This window comes from Triticum dicoccoides, chromosome 2A (genome assembly GCF_002162155.2).
Source record: "Triticum dicoccoides isolate Atlit2015 ecotype Zavitan chromosome 2A, WEW_v2.0, whole genome shotgun sequence".
NCBI classification, from domain to species: domain Eukaryota; kingdom Viridiplantae; phylum Streptophyta; class Magnoliopsida; order Poales; family Poaceae; genus Triticum; species Triticum dicoccoides.
In genome coordinates this window covers 78324504-78340387 of record NC_041382.1, presented here as the reverse complement: position 1 = coordinate 78340387, position 15884 = coordinate 78324504, and the positions used below count along the sequence as shown (strand labels likewise).

At 47.2% G+C, this 15884-nt stretch overlaps 1 protein-coding gene across 1 annotated transcript in view; it reads left to right on the top strand.

The window, feature by feature from the left end:
* The window catches only part of LOC119357635, a 2948-nt gene extending 1495 nt beyond the window's left edge, over window positions 1–1453 (top strand). Inside the window, exons 2-3 of the mRNA XM_037624516.1 lie at window positions 615–880; window positions 1148–1453. Of these exons, the coding sequence (XP_037480413.1) occupies window positions 615–880; window positions 1148–1453 (572 nt within the window). The remainder of the gene's footprint in view (window positions 1–614; window positions 881–1147) is intronic.
* The last annotated feature ends 14431 nt before the right edge of the window (window positions 1454–15884 follow it).

Sequence of the window (15884 nt, the reverse complement as noted above, 5' to 3'; positions counted from 1 at the left end):
CTCCTCTCCTCCCCTCCCCTCCCCTCACGGTTTCTCCTCCCTCCTCTCCGGTGAGCTCCTCCTCCCTCCTCTCCTCCCATCCCCTCATGGTTTCTCCTTCCTCCTCTCCAATGCTCCGGTGAACTCCTCTCCAGCGACCTCCTCCTCCTCTCCGGTGATGTAGGCGAGCGCCTCTCCGGTGACCTCCTCCTCCTCCTCTCCGGCGAACTCCTCTCCGGCAAAAGAACACGGCAAAAGAACGTACAAGATCCAAAAACAGGAACAAAATTTGAAATAATATCGTGCCAAAAAATGAGCAAATAATGGGTAAAAAAATCATGATCCAGATCCAAATTCAAAATTCAAAAATAGCAATGGCGCACGGTGGGGGTTAGACGGTGCGCCACTACTATTTTCCCGCCTTCAAAATTCAAAAATACTAATGGCGCACTAGTGGCCTATACTAATGGCGCACCGTGGCCTATACTAATGGTGCACCAGTGGCCTATACTAATGGCGCATCGTGGCCTATACTAATGGCGCACCGGTGAGTATACCAGATACTAATGGCGAACCAGTGATGCGCCATTAGTAGGCAAAACTGGTGCGCCATTAGTAGCCCTTTTCCTAGTAGTGCGTCCTCTGCATCGCGGCGGGAGCCCTCCCCTACTTGGGCTTCGCGCTCGCGTGGGTCATCTCCGCGACCACGGCTGGACAGATCGTGGCGAGCCGCGCCTGGGGCGAGAGCTCCGCCCCCTTCCTCTTCCTCCAGGCCCTCATGTACGGGGCTCTCAAGGTCCTCATCTACAGCATCCTTGCGTTGGTCGCGCTTCTCGTCCTGTTGGTGTGTGTGGCCTACGTGATTGCAGCTGTATCTGGATCCACTTCGGGATTCAAGAAGGTATCGCGCAAATTCACTCCCTGTGATCTTTATTGTAGTCGAATTATAGCAGTAATGCAGTACATACGCCAGTGGATGAGCCCTATGTTATCATTATGTTCGAACTAAGTTGCCATATACAGTTCAGGTTGTCCTGATCAGTGGCACTAGTTTTTTCCATGTGTGTTCATGTTCATCACTTCATTTGCATCCTTCCATTTCCGAACCATTCTGTACATACTCATGTTCATTTCATACCTGTGGTTTTGTTGACATTGCTGTCCTCAGAGCACCCTAGAAGCATTCACGCAGGAGCCGGTTGCGGACTCATTCAGGCTTCCGCGCACCGCGGTGCTTGGATTGGTTGCGGATGTGGCCTTCTTCCTTCTAGTGGTCGCTGGTCTTCTGGTAGTGATGATGTCGCCGGACGTGGAGGGTTCGATGTCTCAGGGTGAAATGGTCGCCTCTGTAATCATGGATGTGGCGCTATTTGGTATGCACGCAACAGCTTGCTTTGTTATCATCCCAGCGCTCACTCTTAGTGTGTGGAAGGGGGGCCAGGAGGACAAGAAAGCGCCATCGCAGTTTTGTTGAGGTATACTACCCCCTTTGCTTTGCCCCTGCATCAGCCATATGGTCTTTTCAATTATAATCTGTATATTTTGTGTATCCTCCTCATAGAATGAAAATAGTCCTCTAGTGTTGTTGATTACTGCTTACTACTGTTGATATTTGTTAAGATGGAGCATTGCATATAAAACCAATGAGATTTTTGCTATTTCCTCTCGTCATTGCATATTAAATTGGGATTGATATCAATCTTAATTGTGCAAGTAGTCGAACTAGTGCAGTTCTACCGTATGTGTTTGTTATGAAGTGATGATAATAAAAGTGATCAGTTGCACGTATTAGAAAAACAAATTAATTGCCTACAGTCCGTTCAATGTGACCGTTTTATCTTTGCAGCGAGTGAGAAATAACAATGTTTGCATGCTAGCTTCCAAACTGTTTGCAAGCACCTTCCATGAGTTTTCTTGTCATTGCTAATTTCTCCATTGAAACCAATGGAAAGACCCAAAGTTTTGAAGTTTTGGCTATGGCATACGAGTCTACTCTTCTTAGCTGCATTTGGTATTTATGACTTTGTGCCATGTTCCCTCACTCTAGTAAAAGAAGTGAACTGTTTTCTTTTTCCAGGGGTATGCAAATTGCGTACCATAGCTTTATAGAAGGCAGAGGTAAATGTACAAGAAATATCCAAGCCACTCTCAACACAAGCCAGTGCAAGAGTAAAGAAACTCCTAAAACCATACACCACTCTTCACTAAAGTGTTGAACTCCTCTAGCTCCGGCAAGAGCCCACAACTTGAGCTCTTGAAAGATTTTTGAAGCCAATACCCATTCAGATACCATGTGATGCCTACCAAACACTCTTCCATTCCATTGCTTCCAAATACTCCAACACACAATAGCGATCATCGAAACAAACCCTTCCCTTTCCTGTACCTTTCAGGAATGTGTTTGCGATTAGAACTCCACCAAGATTCAAGATGATCCGTCATCATCGGTAGCAGTGCCAAATCAATCCTCCCCTCCTGAAGCAGAGGTACCATACCTGACTAGACACATTGCAGCAAAATATGAACCACAATATCTTCTTGATCGCATAGAATGCACGATGAGCTCTAATCCTGCAAACCGTGCCTCCTGAAGCAGGTTAAAGACGATCTGTCATGTCGGCAGCAGCGCCAAATCAATCCTCTCCCTCCTGAAGCAAAGATACCATACCTGGCGGGAGTAGACACGTTGCAACAAAATATGGTCCACAGTATCTTATTGATCACATAGAAAGCACGATTAGCTCTGTTCCTGCAAACCTTGCCTCAATCTCCAATCCGAGGTCCACAGTCGATATTGCAGCGCAAGCCACATAAATATCTTACATGGCAGGGGAGCCCAAACTACTAAACTACCGATGCACATTGGAAGTTTGGAACTTGATGGAACCCTCCCACAGCATGTGATTGGAGAAGCTGAGGTGTGCTGCCCTGAATGTTCCACATACATATCGCAACATCTTCCTGGTTAGGGGAGTTTTGCATGGGCAGTAGAATCTCCCATAGCCGGATGAATTGCACTAGCCCATCGGTAGAGAGCTCTCCCACAATGTCAGATGCCTAGCTGTGAAGATACAAGCCCTCTTTAACCTATCTGCGATTGATCACCTGGGTCCGGACGTGTAGCATAATTTCCGCCAGCCTAGCACCATTAATCCAACGATCTCTCTAGAATAAAACTCAATCCCCGGCTCCCACTTCCAATGCACCAACCTGTCGAACGCCTCCTGGACCCGAGGATCAGGGGGCATGTTCAATCCCTTCCAGGGTCTAGTATCGTCAGTGTGCTTCAATCAACCATTCCCGATGTAGGCGCAGTGCAGTACCTTGCCTCCTGAGATTAATCACTCCCAAGCCTCCGAGTCATTTTGGCCTACAAACATGCCACCAGGCCATGTGGCACTTCCCTCCATGGGTTTCTTCTCTCCCAGCCCAAAAGAAGGCCCTGCAGTCCTTGTCAACACAATCAAGCGCCCACTTTTGAGTGTCTTCCACAATCAGGTGATGCGTAGGACAGGCTCTGATAACATTTTTCACATGGATCAGCCATCCCGGCCTGATGATCAAACCTCTCTGCCATGTCGGAAGAAATCGTAGCACCGAATCAACTATCGGTCGCCACTCCGACCTCGTGAGCTGTTTGATGGAGAGCTGTAGCCTCAAATATTTGGAGGGAAAAACTCCCATCTTCCACGGCATCGCCGCAGCCACCATATCCTGATCTCCCTCTTCCGCACAGATCATAATGGCCGAAGACTTGTTGAAGTTCACTTGAAGACCCGAAGCAGCTCCAAAAATGCGTACAGATTCATGGACACATCAAATCGATTGCCATCTGCCTGATGAATAGTGTTGGGGAACGTAGCAGAATTTTAAAATTTTCTACGCATCACCAAGATCAATCTATGGAGTCATCTAGCAACGAGGGAGAGAGGAGTGCATCTACATACCCTTGTAGATCACGAGCGGAAGCGTTCAAGAGAACGGGGTTGATGGAGTCGTACTCGACGTGATTCAATTCACCGATGACCTAGTGCCGAACGGACGACACCTCCGCTTTCAACAAGGAGACGTCTCCTCCTTCTTGATCCAGCAAGGGGGAAGGAGAGATTGATGAAGATCCAGCAGCACGACGGCGTGGTGGTGAAAGCAACAGTGATCTCGGCAAGGCTTCGCCAAGCGCTGGGAGATGGGGGTGTGTCACGGGAGGGAGAGGGAGAGGCCAGGGGCTTGGGTGCGCAGCCCTCCCTCCCCCCCACTATATATAGGGTGCCTAGGGGGGAGCCGGCCCTAAGAGATCCAATCTCCTAGGGGGGCAGCGGCCAAGGGGGTGCCTTGCCCCCCAAGGCAAGGGTGGCGCCCCCACCCCTAGGGTTTCTAACCCTAGGCGCAGGGGGAGGCCCAAGGGGGGGCGCACCAGCCCACTAGGGGCTGGTTCCCCTCCCACTTCAGCCCATGGGGCCCTCCGGGATAGGTGGCCCCACCCGGTGGACCCCCGGGACCCTCCCGGTGGTCCCTGTACAATACCGGTGACCCCGAAACCTTCCCGAAGGCCGAAACTGGACTTCCTATATATAAATCTTTACCTCTGGACCATTCCGGAACTCCTCGTGACGTTCGGGATCTCATCCGGGACTCCGAACAACTTTCGGGTTATCGTGTGCTAATATCTCTACAACCCTAGCGTCATCGAACCTTAAGTGTGTAGACCCTACGGGTTCGGGAGACATGCAGACATGACCGAGAAGCCTCTCCGGTCAATAACCAACAGCGGGATCTGGATACCCATGTTGGCTCCCACAAGCTCCACGATGATCTCATCGGATGAACCACGATATCGAGGATTCAATCAATCCGTATACAATTCCCTTTGTCAATCGGTACGTTACTTGCCCGAGACTCGATTGTCGGTATCCCAATACCTTGTTCAGTCTCGTTACCGGCAAGTCACTTTACTCGTACCATAATGCATGATCCCGTGATCAATCACTTGATCACTTTGAGCTCGTTATGATGATGCATTACCGAGTGGGCCCAGAGATACCTCTCCGTCATACGGAGTGACAAATCCCAGTCTTGATTCATGCCAACCCAACAGACACTTTCGGAGATACCTATAATGTACCTTTATAGTCACCCAGTTATGTTGTGACGTTTGGCACACCCAAGGCACTCCTACGGTATCCGGGAGTTGCACAATCTCATGGTCTAAGGAAATGATACTTGACATTCAGAAAAGCTACAACAAACGAACTACACGATCTTTGAGCTAAGCTTAGGATTGGGTCTTGTCCATCACATCATTCTCCTAATGATGTGATCCCGTTATCAATGACATCTAATGTCCATAGTCAGGAAACCATGACTATCCTTTGATCAACGAGCTAGTCAACTAGAGGCTCACTAGGGACGTGTTGTGGTCTATGTATTCACCCATGTATTACGATTTCCGGATAACACAATTATAGCATGAACATAGATAATTATCATGAACAAAGAAATATATAATAATAACCATTTTATTATTGCCTCTAGGGCATATTTCCAACAGTCTCCCACTTGCACTAGAGTCAATATTCTAGTTACATTGTGATGAATCGAACACCCATGCAGTTCTGGTGTTGATCATTTTTTGCTCTAGGGAGAGGTTTAGTCAACGGATCTGCTACATTCAGGTCCGTATGTACTTTACAAATCTCTATGTCTCCATTTTGAACACTTTCACGAATGGAGTTGAAGCGACGCTTGATATGCCTGGTCTTCCTGTGAAACCTGGGCTCCTTGGCAAGGGCAATAGCTCCAGTGTTGTCACAGAAGAGAGTCATCGGGCCCGATGCATTGGGTATGACTCCTAGGTCGGTAATGAACTCCTTCACCCAGACTGCTTCTTGTGCTACCTCCGAGGCTGCCATGTACTCCGCTTCGCATGTAGATCCCGCCACAACGCTTTGCTTGCAACTGCACCAGCTTACTGCCCCACCATTCAAAATATACACGTATCCGGTTTGTGACTTAGAGTCATCCAGATATGTGTCGAAGCTAGCATCGACGTAACCCTTTATGATGAGCTCTTCGTCACCTCCATAAACGAGAAACATTTCCTTAGTCCTTTTCAGGTACTTCAGGATATTCTTGACCGCTGTCCAGTGTTCCATGCCGGGATTACTTTGGTACCTTCCTACCAAACTTACGGCAAGGTTTACATCAGGTCTGGTACACAGCACAGCATACATGATAGACCCTATGGCCGAGGCATATGGGACGACACTCATCTTTTCTCTATCTTCTGTCGTGGTCGGGCATTGAGCCGTGCTCAATCTCGTACCTTGCAATACAGGCAAGAACCCCTTCTTTAACTGATCCATTTTGAACTTCTTCAATATCTTGTCAAGGTACGTACTCTGTGAAAGAACAATGAGGCGTCTTGATCTATCTCTATAGATCTTGATGCCTAATATATAAGCAACTTCTCCAAGGTCCTTCATTGAAAAACACTTGTTCAAGTAGGCCTTTATGCTTTCCAAGAATTCTATATCATTTCCCATCAACAGTATGTCATCCACATACAATATGAGAAATGCTACAGAGCTCCCACTCACTTTCTTGTAAATGCAAGCTTCTCCATAAGTCTACATAAACCCAAACGCTTTGATCATCTCATCAAAGCGAATGTTCCAACTCCAAGATGCTTGCACCAGCCCATAAATCGAGCGTTGGAGCTTGCACACCTTGTCAGCATTCTTAGGATCGACAAAACCTTCCGGCTGCATCATATACAATTCTTCCTTAAGGAAACCATTAAGGAATGCCGTTTTGACGTCCATTTCCCATATCTCATAATCATAGAATGCGGCAATTGCTAACATGATTCGGACGGACTTCAGCTTCGCTACGGGTGAGAAAGTCTCATCATAGTCAACCCCTTGAACTTGTCGATAACCCTTAGCGACAAGCCGAGCTTTATAGATGGTCACATTACCATCCGCGTCTGTCTTCTTCTTAAAGATCCATTTATTTTCTATGGCTCGCCAATCAATGGGCAAGTCAGTCAAAGTCCATACTTCATTTTCATACATGGATCCTATCTCGGATTTCATGGCTTCCAGCCATTTGTTGGAATCCGGGCCCGCCATCGCTTCTTCATAGTTCGAAGGTTCACCGTTGTCTAACAACATGATTTCCAAGACAGGGTTGCGGTACCACTTTGGCGCGGAACGTGTCCTTGTGGACCTACGAAGTTCAGTAGCAACTTGATCTGAAGTTTCATGATCATCATCATCAACTTCCTCTCTAGTTGGTGCAGGCACCTCAGGAACATTTTCTTGAGCTGCGCCACTTACCGGTTCAAGAGGTAATACTTCATCAAGTTCTACCTTCCTCCCACTTATTTCTTTCGAGAGAAACTCTTTCTCTAGAAAGGACCCATTCTTGGCAACAAAGATCTTGCCTTCGGATCTGAGGTAGAAGGTATACCCAACAGTTTCTTTAGGGTATCCTATGAAGACGCATTTTTCCGACTTGGGTTCGAGCTTTTCAGGTTGAAGTTTCTTGACATAAGCATCGCATCCCTAAACTTTTAGAAACGACAGCTTAGGTTTCTTCCCAAACCATAATTCATACGGTGTCGTCTCAACGGATTTCGATGGAGCCCTATTTAGAGTGAATGCGGCAGTCTCTAACGCATAGCCCCAAAATGATAGCGGTAAATCGGTAAGAGACATCATAGATCGCACCATATCTAATAGAGTGCGATTACGACGTTCGGACACACCATTACGCCGAGGTGTTCCAGGCGGCGTTAGTTGTGAAACTATTCAACATTTTCTTAAGTGTGTGCCAAATTCGTGACTCAAGTATTCTCCCCCACGATCTGATCGCAAGAACTTGATTTTCCTGTCACGTTGATTCTCAACCTCACTCTGAAATTCCTTGAACTTTTCAAAGGTCTCAGACTTGTGTTTCATTAAGTAGGCATACCCATATCTACTCAAGTCATTAGTGAGGTGAGAACATAACGATAGCCACCGCGAGCCTCAACACTCATTGGATCGCACACATCAGTATGTATGATTTCCAATAAGTTGGTTGCTCGCTCCATTGTTCCTGAGAACGGAGTCTTGGTCATTTTACCCATGAGGCATGGTTCGCACGTGTCAAATGATTCGTAATCAAGAGACTCTAAAAGTCCATCTGCATGGAGCTTCTTCATGCGTTTGACACCTATGTGACCAAGGCGGCAGTGCCACAAGTATGTGGGACTATCATTATCAACCTTACATCTTTTGGTATTCACACTATGAATATGTGTAGCATTACGCTCGAGATTCATTAAGAATAAACCATTCATCATCGGAGCATGACCATAAAACTATCTCTCATATAAATAGAACAACCATTATTCTCGGATTTAAATGAGTAGCCATCTCGAATTAAACGAGATCCTGATACAATGTTCATGCTCAAAGATGGCACTAAATAACAAATATTGAGGTTTAAAACTAATCCCGTAGGTAAATGTAGAGGTAGCGTGCCGACGGCGATCACATCGACCTTGGAACCATTCCCGACGCGCATCGTCACCTCGTCCTTCGCCCGCCTCCGCTTATTCCGCAGCTCCTGCTTTGAGTTACAAATGTGAGCAACCGCACCGTTATCAAATACCCAGGAGCTACTACGAGTACTGGTAAGGTACACATCAATTACATGTATATCACATATACCTTTCGTGATGCCGGCCTTCTTGTCCGCTAAGTATTTGGGGCAGTTCCGCTTCCAGTGACCACTTCCCTTGCAATAAAAACACTCAGTCTCGGGCTTGGGTCCATTCTTTGGCTTCTTCCCGGCAGCTTGCTTACCGGGCGCGGCAACTCCCTTGCCGTCCTTCTTGAAGTTGTTCTTACCCTTGCCTTTCTTGAACATAGTGGTTTTATTCACCATCAACACTTGATGTTCCTTTTTGACTTCTACCTCTGCTGATTTCAGCATTGCAAATACTTCAGGAATGGTCTTTTCCATCCCCTGCATATTGAAGTTCATCACAAAGCTCTTGTAGCTCGGTGGAAGCGACTGAAGGATTCTGTCAATGACCGCGTCATCCGGGAGACTAACTCCCAGCTGAGTCAAGCGGTTATGCAACCCAGACATTTTGAGTATGTGCTCACTGACAGAACTATTTTCCTCCATCTTACAGCTGAAGAACTTGTTAGAGACTTCATATCTCTCGACCCGGGCATGAGCTTGAAAAACCATTTTCAGCTCTTCGAACATCTCATATGCTCCGTGTCTCTCAAAACGCTTTTGGAGCCCCGGTTCTAAGCTGTAAAGCATGCCGCACTGAATGAGGGAGTAATCATCAGCACGTGTCTGCCAAGCGTTCATAACGTCTTGGTTCTGTGGGACGGGTGCGTCACCTAGCGGTGCTTCTAGGACATAATCTTTCTTGGCAGCTATGAGGATGATCCTCAGGTTCCGGACCCAGTCCGTATAGTGGCTGCCATCGTCTTTCAACTTGGTTTTCTCTAGGAACGCATTGAAGTTGAGGACAACGTGGGCCATTTTATCTACAAGACATATTGTAAAGATTTTAGACTAAGTTCATGATAATTAAGTTCATCTAATCAAATTATTAAATGAACTCCCACTCAGATAGACATCCCTCCAGTCATCTAAGTATAACATGATCCGAGTTAACTAGGTCGTGTCCGATCATCACGTGAGACGGACTAGTCAACATCGGTGAACATCTTCATGTTGATCGTATCTTCTATATGACTCATGCTCGACCTTTCGGTCTTCTGTGTTCCGAGGCCATGTCTGTACATGCTAGGCTCGTCAAGTCAACCTAAGTGTATTGCATGTGTAAATCTGTCTTACACCCGTTGTATTCGAACGTTAGAATCTATCACACCCGATCATCACGTGGTGCTTCGAAACAACGAACCTTCGCAACGGTGCACAGTTAGGGGGAACACTTTCTTGAAATTATTACGAGGGATCATCTTATTTAAGCTACCGTCGTTCTAAGAAAATAAGATGTAAAACATGATGAACATCACATGCAATCAAATAGTGACATGATATGGCCAATATCATTTGCTCCTTTGATCTCCATCTTCGGGGCTCCATGATCATCGTTGTCACCGGCATGACACCATGATCTCCATCATCATGATCTCCATCATCGTGTCTTCTTGAAGTGGTCTCGTCATCTATTACTTCTACTACTATGGCTAACGCTTTAGCAATAAAGTAAAGTAATTACATGACGTTTATGTTGACACGCAGGTCATAAATAAATAAAGACAACTCCTATGGCTCCTGCCGGTTGTCATACTCATCGACATGCAAGTCGTGATTCCTATTACAAGGACATGATCAATCTCATACATCACATATATCATTCATCATTCATCACAACCTTTGGCCATATCACATCACAAAATACTTGCTGCAAAAACAAGTTAGACGTCCTCTAATTGTTGTTGCAAGTTTTTTACGTGGCTGCTATAGGTTTCTAGCAAGAACGTTTCTTACCTACGCCAAAACCACAACGTGAATTGCCAATTTCTATTTACCCTTCATAAGGACCCTGTTCATCGAATCCGATCCGACTAAAGTGGGAGAGACAGACACCCGCCAGCCACCTTATGCAACTAGTGCATGTCAGTCAGTGGAACCGGTCTCACGTAAGCGTACGTGTAAGGTTGGTCCGGGCCACTTCATCCCACGATGCCGCCGAATCAAGATAAGACTAGTAACGGCAAGCAAATTGACAATATCGACGCCCACAACTACTTTGTGTTCTACTCGTGCATAGTAACTACGCATAGACCTAGCTCATGATGTCACTGTTGGGGAACGTAGCAGAATTTTAAAATTTTCTACGCATCACCAAGATCAATCTATGGAGTCATCTAGCAACGAGGGAGAGAGGAGTGCATCTACATACCCTTGTAGATCACGAGCGGAAGCGTTCAAGAGAACGGGGTTGATGGAGTCGTACTCAACGTGATTCAAATCACCGATGACCTAGTGCCGAATGGATGGCACCTCCGTGTTCAACACACATACGGTTGGGAGACGTCTCCTCCTTCTTGATCCAGCAAGGGGGAAGGAGAGGTTGATGAAGATCCAGCAGCACGACGGCGTGGTGGTGGAAGCAACAGTGATCTCGGCAGGGCTTCGCCAAGCGCTGGGAGATGGAGGTGTGTCACGGGAGGGAGAGGGAGAGGCCAGGGGCTTGGGTGCGCAGCCCTCCCTCCCCCCTCCCACTATATATAGGGTGCCTAGGGGGGAGCCGGCCCTAAGAGATCCAATCTCCTAGGGGGGCGGCGGCCAAGGGGGTGCCTTGCCCCCCAAGGCAAGGGTGGCGCCCCCACCCCTAGGGTTTCTAACCCTAGGCGCAGGGGGAGGCCCAAGGGGGGGCGCACCAGCCCACTAGGGGCTGGTTCCCCTCCCACTTCAGCCCATGGGGCCCTCCGGGATAGGTGGCCCCACCCGGTGGACCCCCGGGACCCTCCCGGTGGTCCCTGTACAATACCGGTGACCCCGAAACCTTCCCGAAGGCCGAAACTGGACTTCCTATATATAAATCTTTACCTCTGGACCATTCCGGAACTCCTCGTGACGTTCGGGATCTCATCCGGGACTCCGAACAACTTTCGGGTTACCGTGTGCTAATATCTCTACAACCCTAGCGTCATCGAACCTTAAGTGTGTAGACCCTACGGGTTCGGGAGACATGCAGACATGACCGAGAAGCCTCTCCGGTCAATAACCAACAGCGGGATCTGGATACCCATGTTGGCTCCCACAAGCTCCACGATGATCTCATCGGATGAACCACGATGTCGAGGATTCAATCAATCCGTATACAATTCCCTTTGTCAATCGGTACGTTACTTGCCCGAGACTCGATTGTCGGTATCCCAATACCTTGTTCAGTCTCGTTACCGGCAAGTCACTTTACTCGTACCATAATGCATGATCCCATGATCAATCACTTGATCACTTTGAGCTCGTTATGATGATGCATTACCGAGTGGGCCCAGAGATACCTCTCCGTCATACGGAGTGACAAATCCCAGTCTCGATTCGTGCCAACCCAACAGACACTTTCAGAGATACCTGTAATGTACCTTTATAGTCACCCAGTTATGTTGTGACGTTTGGCACACCCAAGGCACTCCTACGGTATCCGGGAGTTGCACAATCTCATGGTCTAAGGAAATGAAACTTGACATTCAGAAAAGCTACAGCAAACGAACTACACGATCTTTGAGCTAAGCTTAGGATTGGGTCTTGTCCATCACATCATTCTCCTAATGATGTGATCCCGTTATCAATGACATCTAATGTCCATAGTCAGGAAACCATGACTATCCTTTGATCAACGAGCTAGTCAACTAGAGGCTCACTAGGGACGTGTTGTGGTCTATGTATTCACACGTGTATTACGATTTCCGGATAACACAATTATAGCATGAACAATAGACAATTATCATGAACAAAGAAATATATAATAATAACCATTTTATTATTGCCTCTAGGGCATATTTCCAACAAATAGTACCACATCGAGGTGACCATCCTGGCAATGCACTGAGCACTCCACATTCCTGTGCTCGGGTGACCGTGGTCAAGGTGTCCATGGCGATCACAAAAAGGAGGGGTGGAAGCAGATCTCCCTGACGAAGCCCACATGCAGTGCATGAATTTCGCCCAAGCGGAGCCATTTACCACCACTCAATTAGTAGCCATCGTGAGCAGTAGCAACCCAAGCTCTCCAGATCTTCGAGAATCCTTTAGCTCGTAGCACCTCAAATAGGAAGGGACATGAGTCCCTTGGCCTTCCACTTATGCAGCTTCCTCGCTAACAGCAGGACTAGCATGAAATTATCATGTATATTTCTCCCTTTTATGAACGCCAATTGATTCACCATTATCAGATCTTTCACGTCGACTGTGTCTCGTCGCGAGCAATTTAGCACATAGCTTCAGTATACTGTGTACCCAGCTAATCGGACGAAACTCACCGATCATGCATGCATCCGACTTTTTTGAATGAGCATGATCAGGGCTTGATTTAATCTACCAAAACCGCGGCCGACATAGAGAAACAACTTATGAATCGCTGCCATGACACCTCCTTTAATGATCGCCCGCACCTTCTGGTAGAACAAGCCAAAAAAACACGGGGCCAAGCGCACGTTCTGCCGGCATCTCCTTGATTACCGCCCAGACTTCCTCTTAAAACAAAATCAGGTCTTGGTCACTAAGATCCACCTGGGCAATGTTAAGGAATTCCAAATCTTTTTTTGACGAAAGAGAGCAGAGTTGCTGATTTCATTCATTAAGATAGATAGGAGGAAACACCCCTGGAGAAACAAATGATGATGTGCACAAAAGCATGAAATAACTCCTCGCCGTGCTTTTTTAAACCGCCATCAAGGCATTTTATTACTGAGTTGGTGGAACAACTTCTGATTGCACTTGGGCAATCAAGAAGGAAGGGATTACATCAAAAAAGGAGCTACAGCACTCCAGGCTCACTGCTTCCTTTGCACATAGGTGAGCAGCAAAGTTCGCACTACAATTAGAAAACACTAAAGCAAATCCATGAAATTGTGAGAGCTGTGTCTTCATCTCTCTGAAGATATGTCCGGCCTCGGAGCGATCATGTCCCGCTTCCCATGTTGTTGCAATCATCTGACAATCTATCTCCAGGATCACCTTCCGGTAACCCTTTTCCAAAGCTATCTCCAGGATCACCTTCCGGTAACCCTTTTCCAAAGCCATGCACACGCAATCTCGACAGGCTAACGATTCAATGATGAATGGGTCTGTTATAGCTTCGTACTTTAGTTGCCTGTGCTGCGACAAATGTACCTGATGGATCCCTCGCGATCGCCCCAGTCCCCGCACACTTTTGTGCACATCCGATTGCACCGTCAGTGTTAACTTTGATCCAGCCAGCGCCCGGAGGCTCCCACTTAGGTTGTGGTTTAGCGTGTAGCACCTCCACTGCCGGAATGTCCAGAGCTCTCACAAGCTCTTGTCTGTGCGGTTGATAGCCGATCTCCCTGTTTGTGTACTTGTTTCTGTTGTTCAAAATCGCCCACAAAACCGACACAGCCACCGTTGTATCCTTCTTACTCACGAAGTTGTGATCCAGTAAGTCTCTCGCCCACACCACATGGTGTAACGTAGGAAGTTTTAACTCAAGAAAAAATCATTGGCTGCGTCCCAAAATAGCAGTGCATGATCGCAAACTATCAGCCCATGAAATAAGGATTCATTGCTTCCTCCGCACATTGGGCAAATTGCATCCGATCTGATATGACGCCTGTATTATTCCCCATGTGCTGGTAACACATCCTTCAGTACTCTCCACACAAAGACACGAATTTTTGGTTGTACTTGTAGTTTCCATAGAGCCTTCCATGTTTCCTCTCGACCATCAGGAGATGAAGTCTGAACTTGCAAATTGAACTTCTTGTCCATTGCCATTCTGTAAGCAGATCGGACCATATACGACTCAGACTTCTCCCATGCCCAACCCCAAAAATCTGGGCATACAACTCTTGGTCGCGGCATGCTCAAGATTGCATCCGCGTCAGGGGCAATAATCATACTCTGAACCAAACTTGTGTTCCACTGCCCTGATTCATCAAAAAGATCAGCAACTATGTGTACTGTCTCATCAGATAGACAGCATATGGGTTTCATGGACACAGTTCCAGCTATCCACTTGTCATGCCATACTTCAGTCGTCCTTCCGTCGCCGACGCGCCTAATCAGGCCTTCCTTCAACATGCTTCTGCCAGCAATGATTGCTCTCCATGTAGGTGATGCACTCCTTGGGCAATTTGCACTCAAGAACTCACCATTAGGATAATACCTCCCTTTTAGTACATGTGCACACAAACTGTCAGGCCTCTCCAATAGCCTCCATGCCTGCTTTGCCAATATGGCATCGTTAAAAATCTCTGAATTCCACCCCCTTCTAAATTTTGAGATGTACATTTTATCCCATGACTGCCAGTGCATTTGTCTTTTATCCAGTGATCCCCCCACCAATACATGGACATCACTGTCATGACTTCTCTGCACACCCCCTTTTGTGAGCTTGAAACAGGTCATAGCGTAGGTTGGTAAAGCCTGAACCACTGTCTTAAGAAGGACTTCCTTTGCTACACATGAAAGTTTTTTGTCACACCAGCCTTGCACCCTGCATCTTGAACACTCATGGATGTGCTCAAAGTGACGTTCTGTGAGCCTACCAGAGGGAGTTGGTAGCCCAAGATATTTTTCTGTGAGTGCTTCTCACTGAATATGCATTTCGTGCACCCACTCGAACAGAAGCTCCAGAATTCCCATTGAAAAAGATCGAGCTCTTCTGCTTATTTGCTCGCGGTCCCGAACCTTCACTATAAACACTCAGAATTTCAATCAGCCGAGTTGCACTCCTAACATCGATCTTCATGGACACAAGACAATTGACTGCAAATAAAATATATGAGACCCACGGGGCCGTGAAGCCCACTTGAATTCCTCTGTCAATCCATCCCGCATCATAATTCTTGAGAAGACATGATAATCCTTCCCCACACAACAAGAACAAATACACTAGTAGAAAAGGGGGCTTTGGTCCAGGCCGGGTAAGCCCATTAGTCCTGGTTCAGTCCAGAACCGGGACCAATGGATGCATTTATCCCGGTTCGTGCGGCTAAGGCATTAGTCCCGGTTCACCTGGGCCCTTTAGTCCCGGTTCGTGCCACGAACCGAGACTAGAGGGTGCGATGCCCATTGGTCCCGGTTGGTGGCACCAACCGGGACTAATGGCCTTTGAGGCATTAGTACCGGTTCATGGCACGAACCGGTACTAAAGGTCCCATTTTCAAACTGCC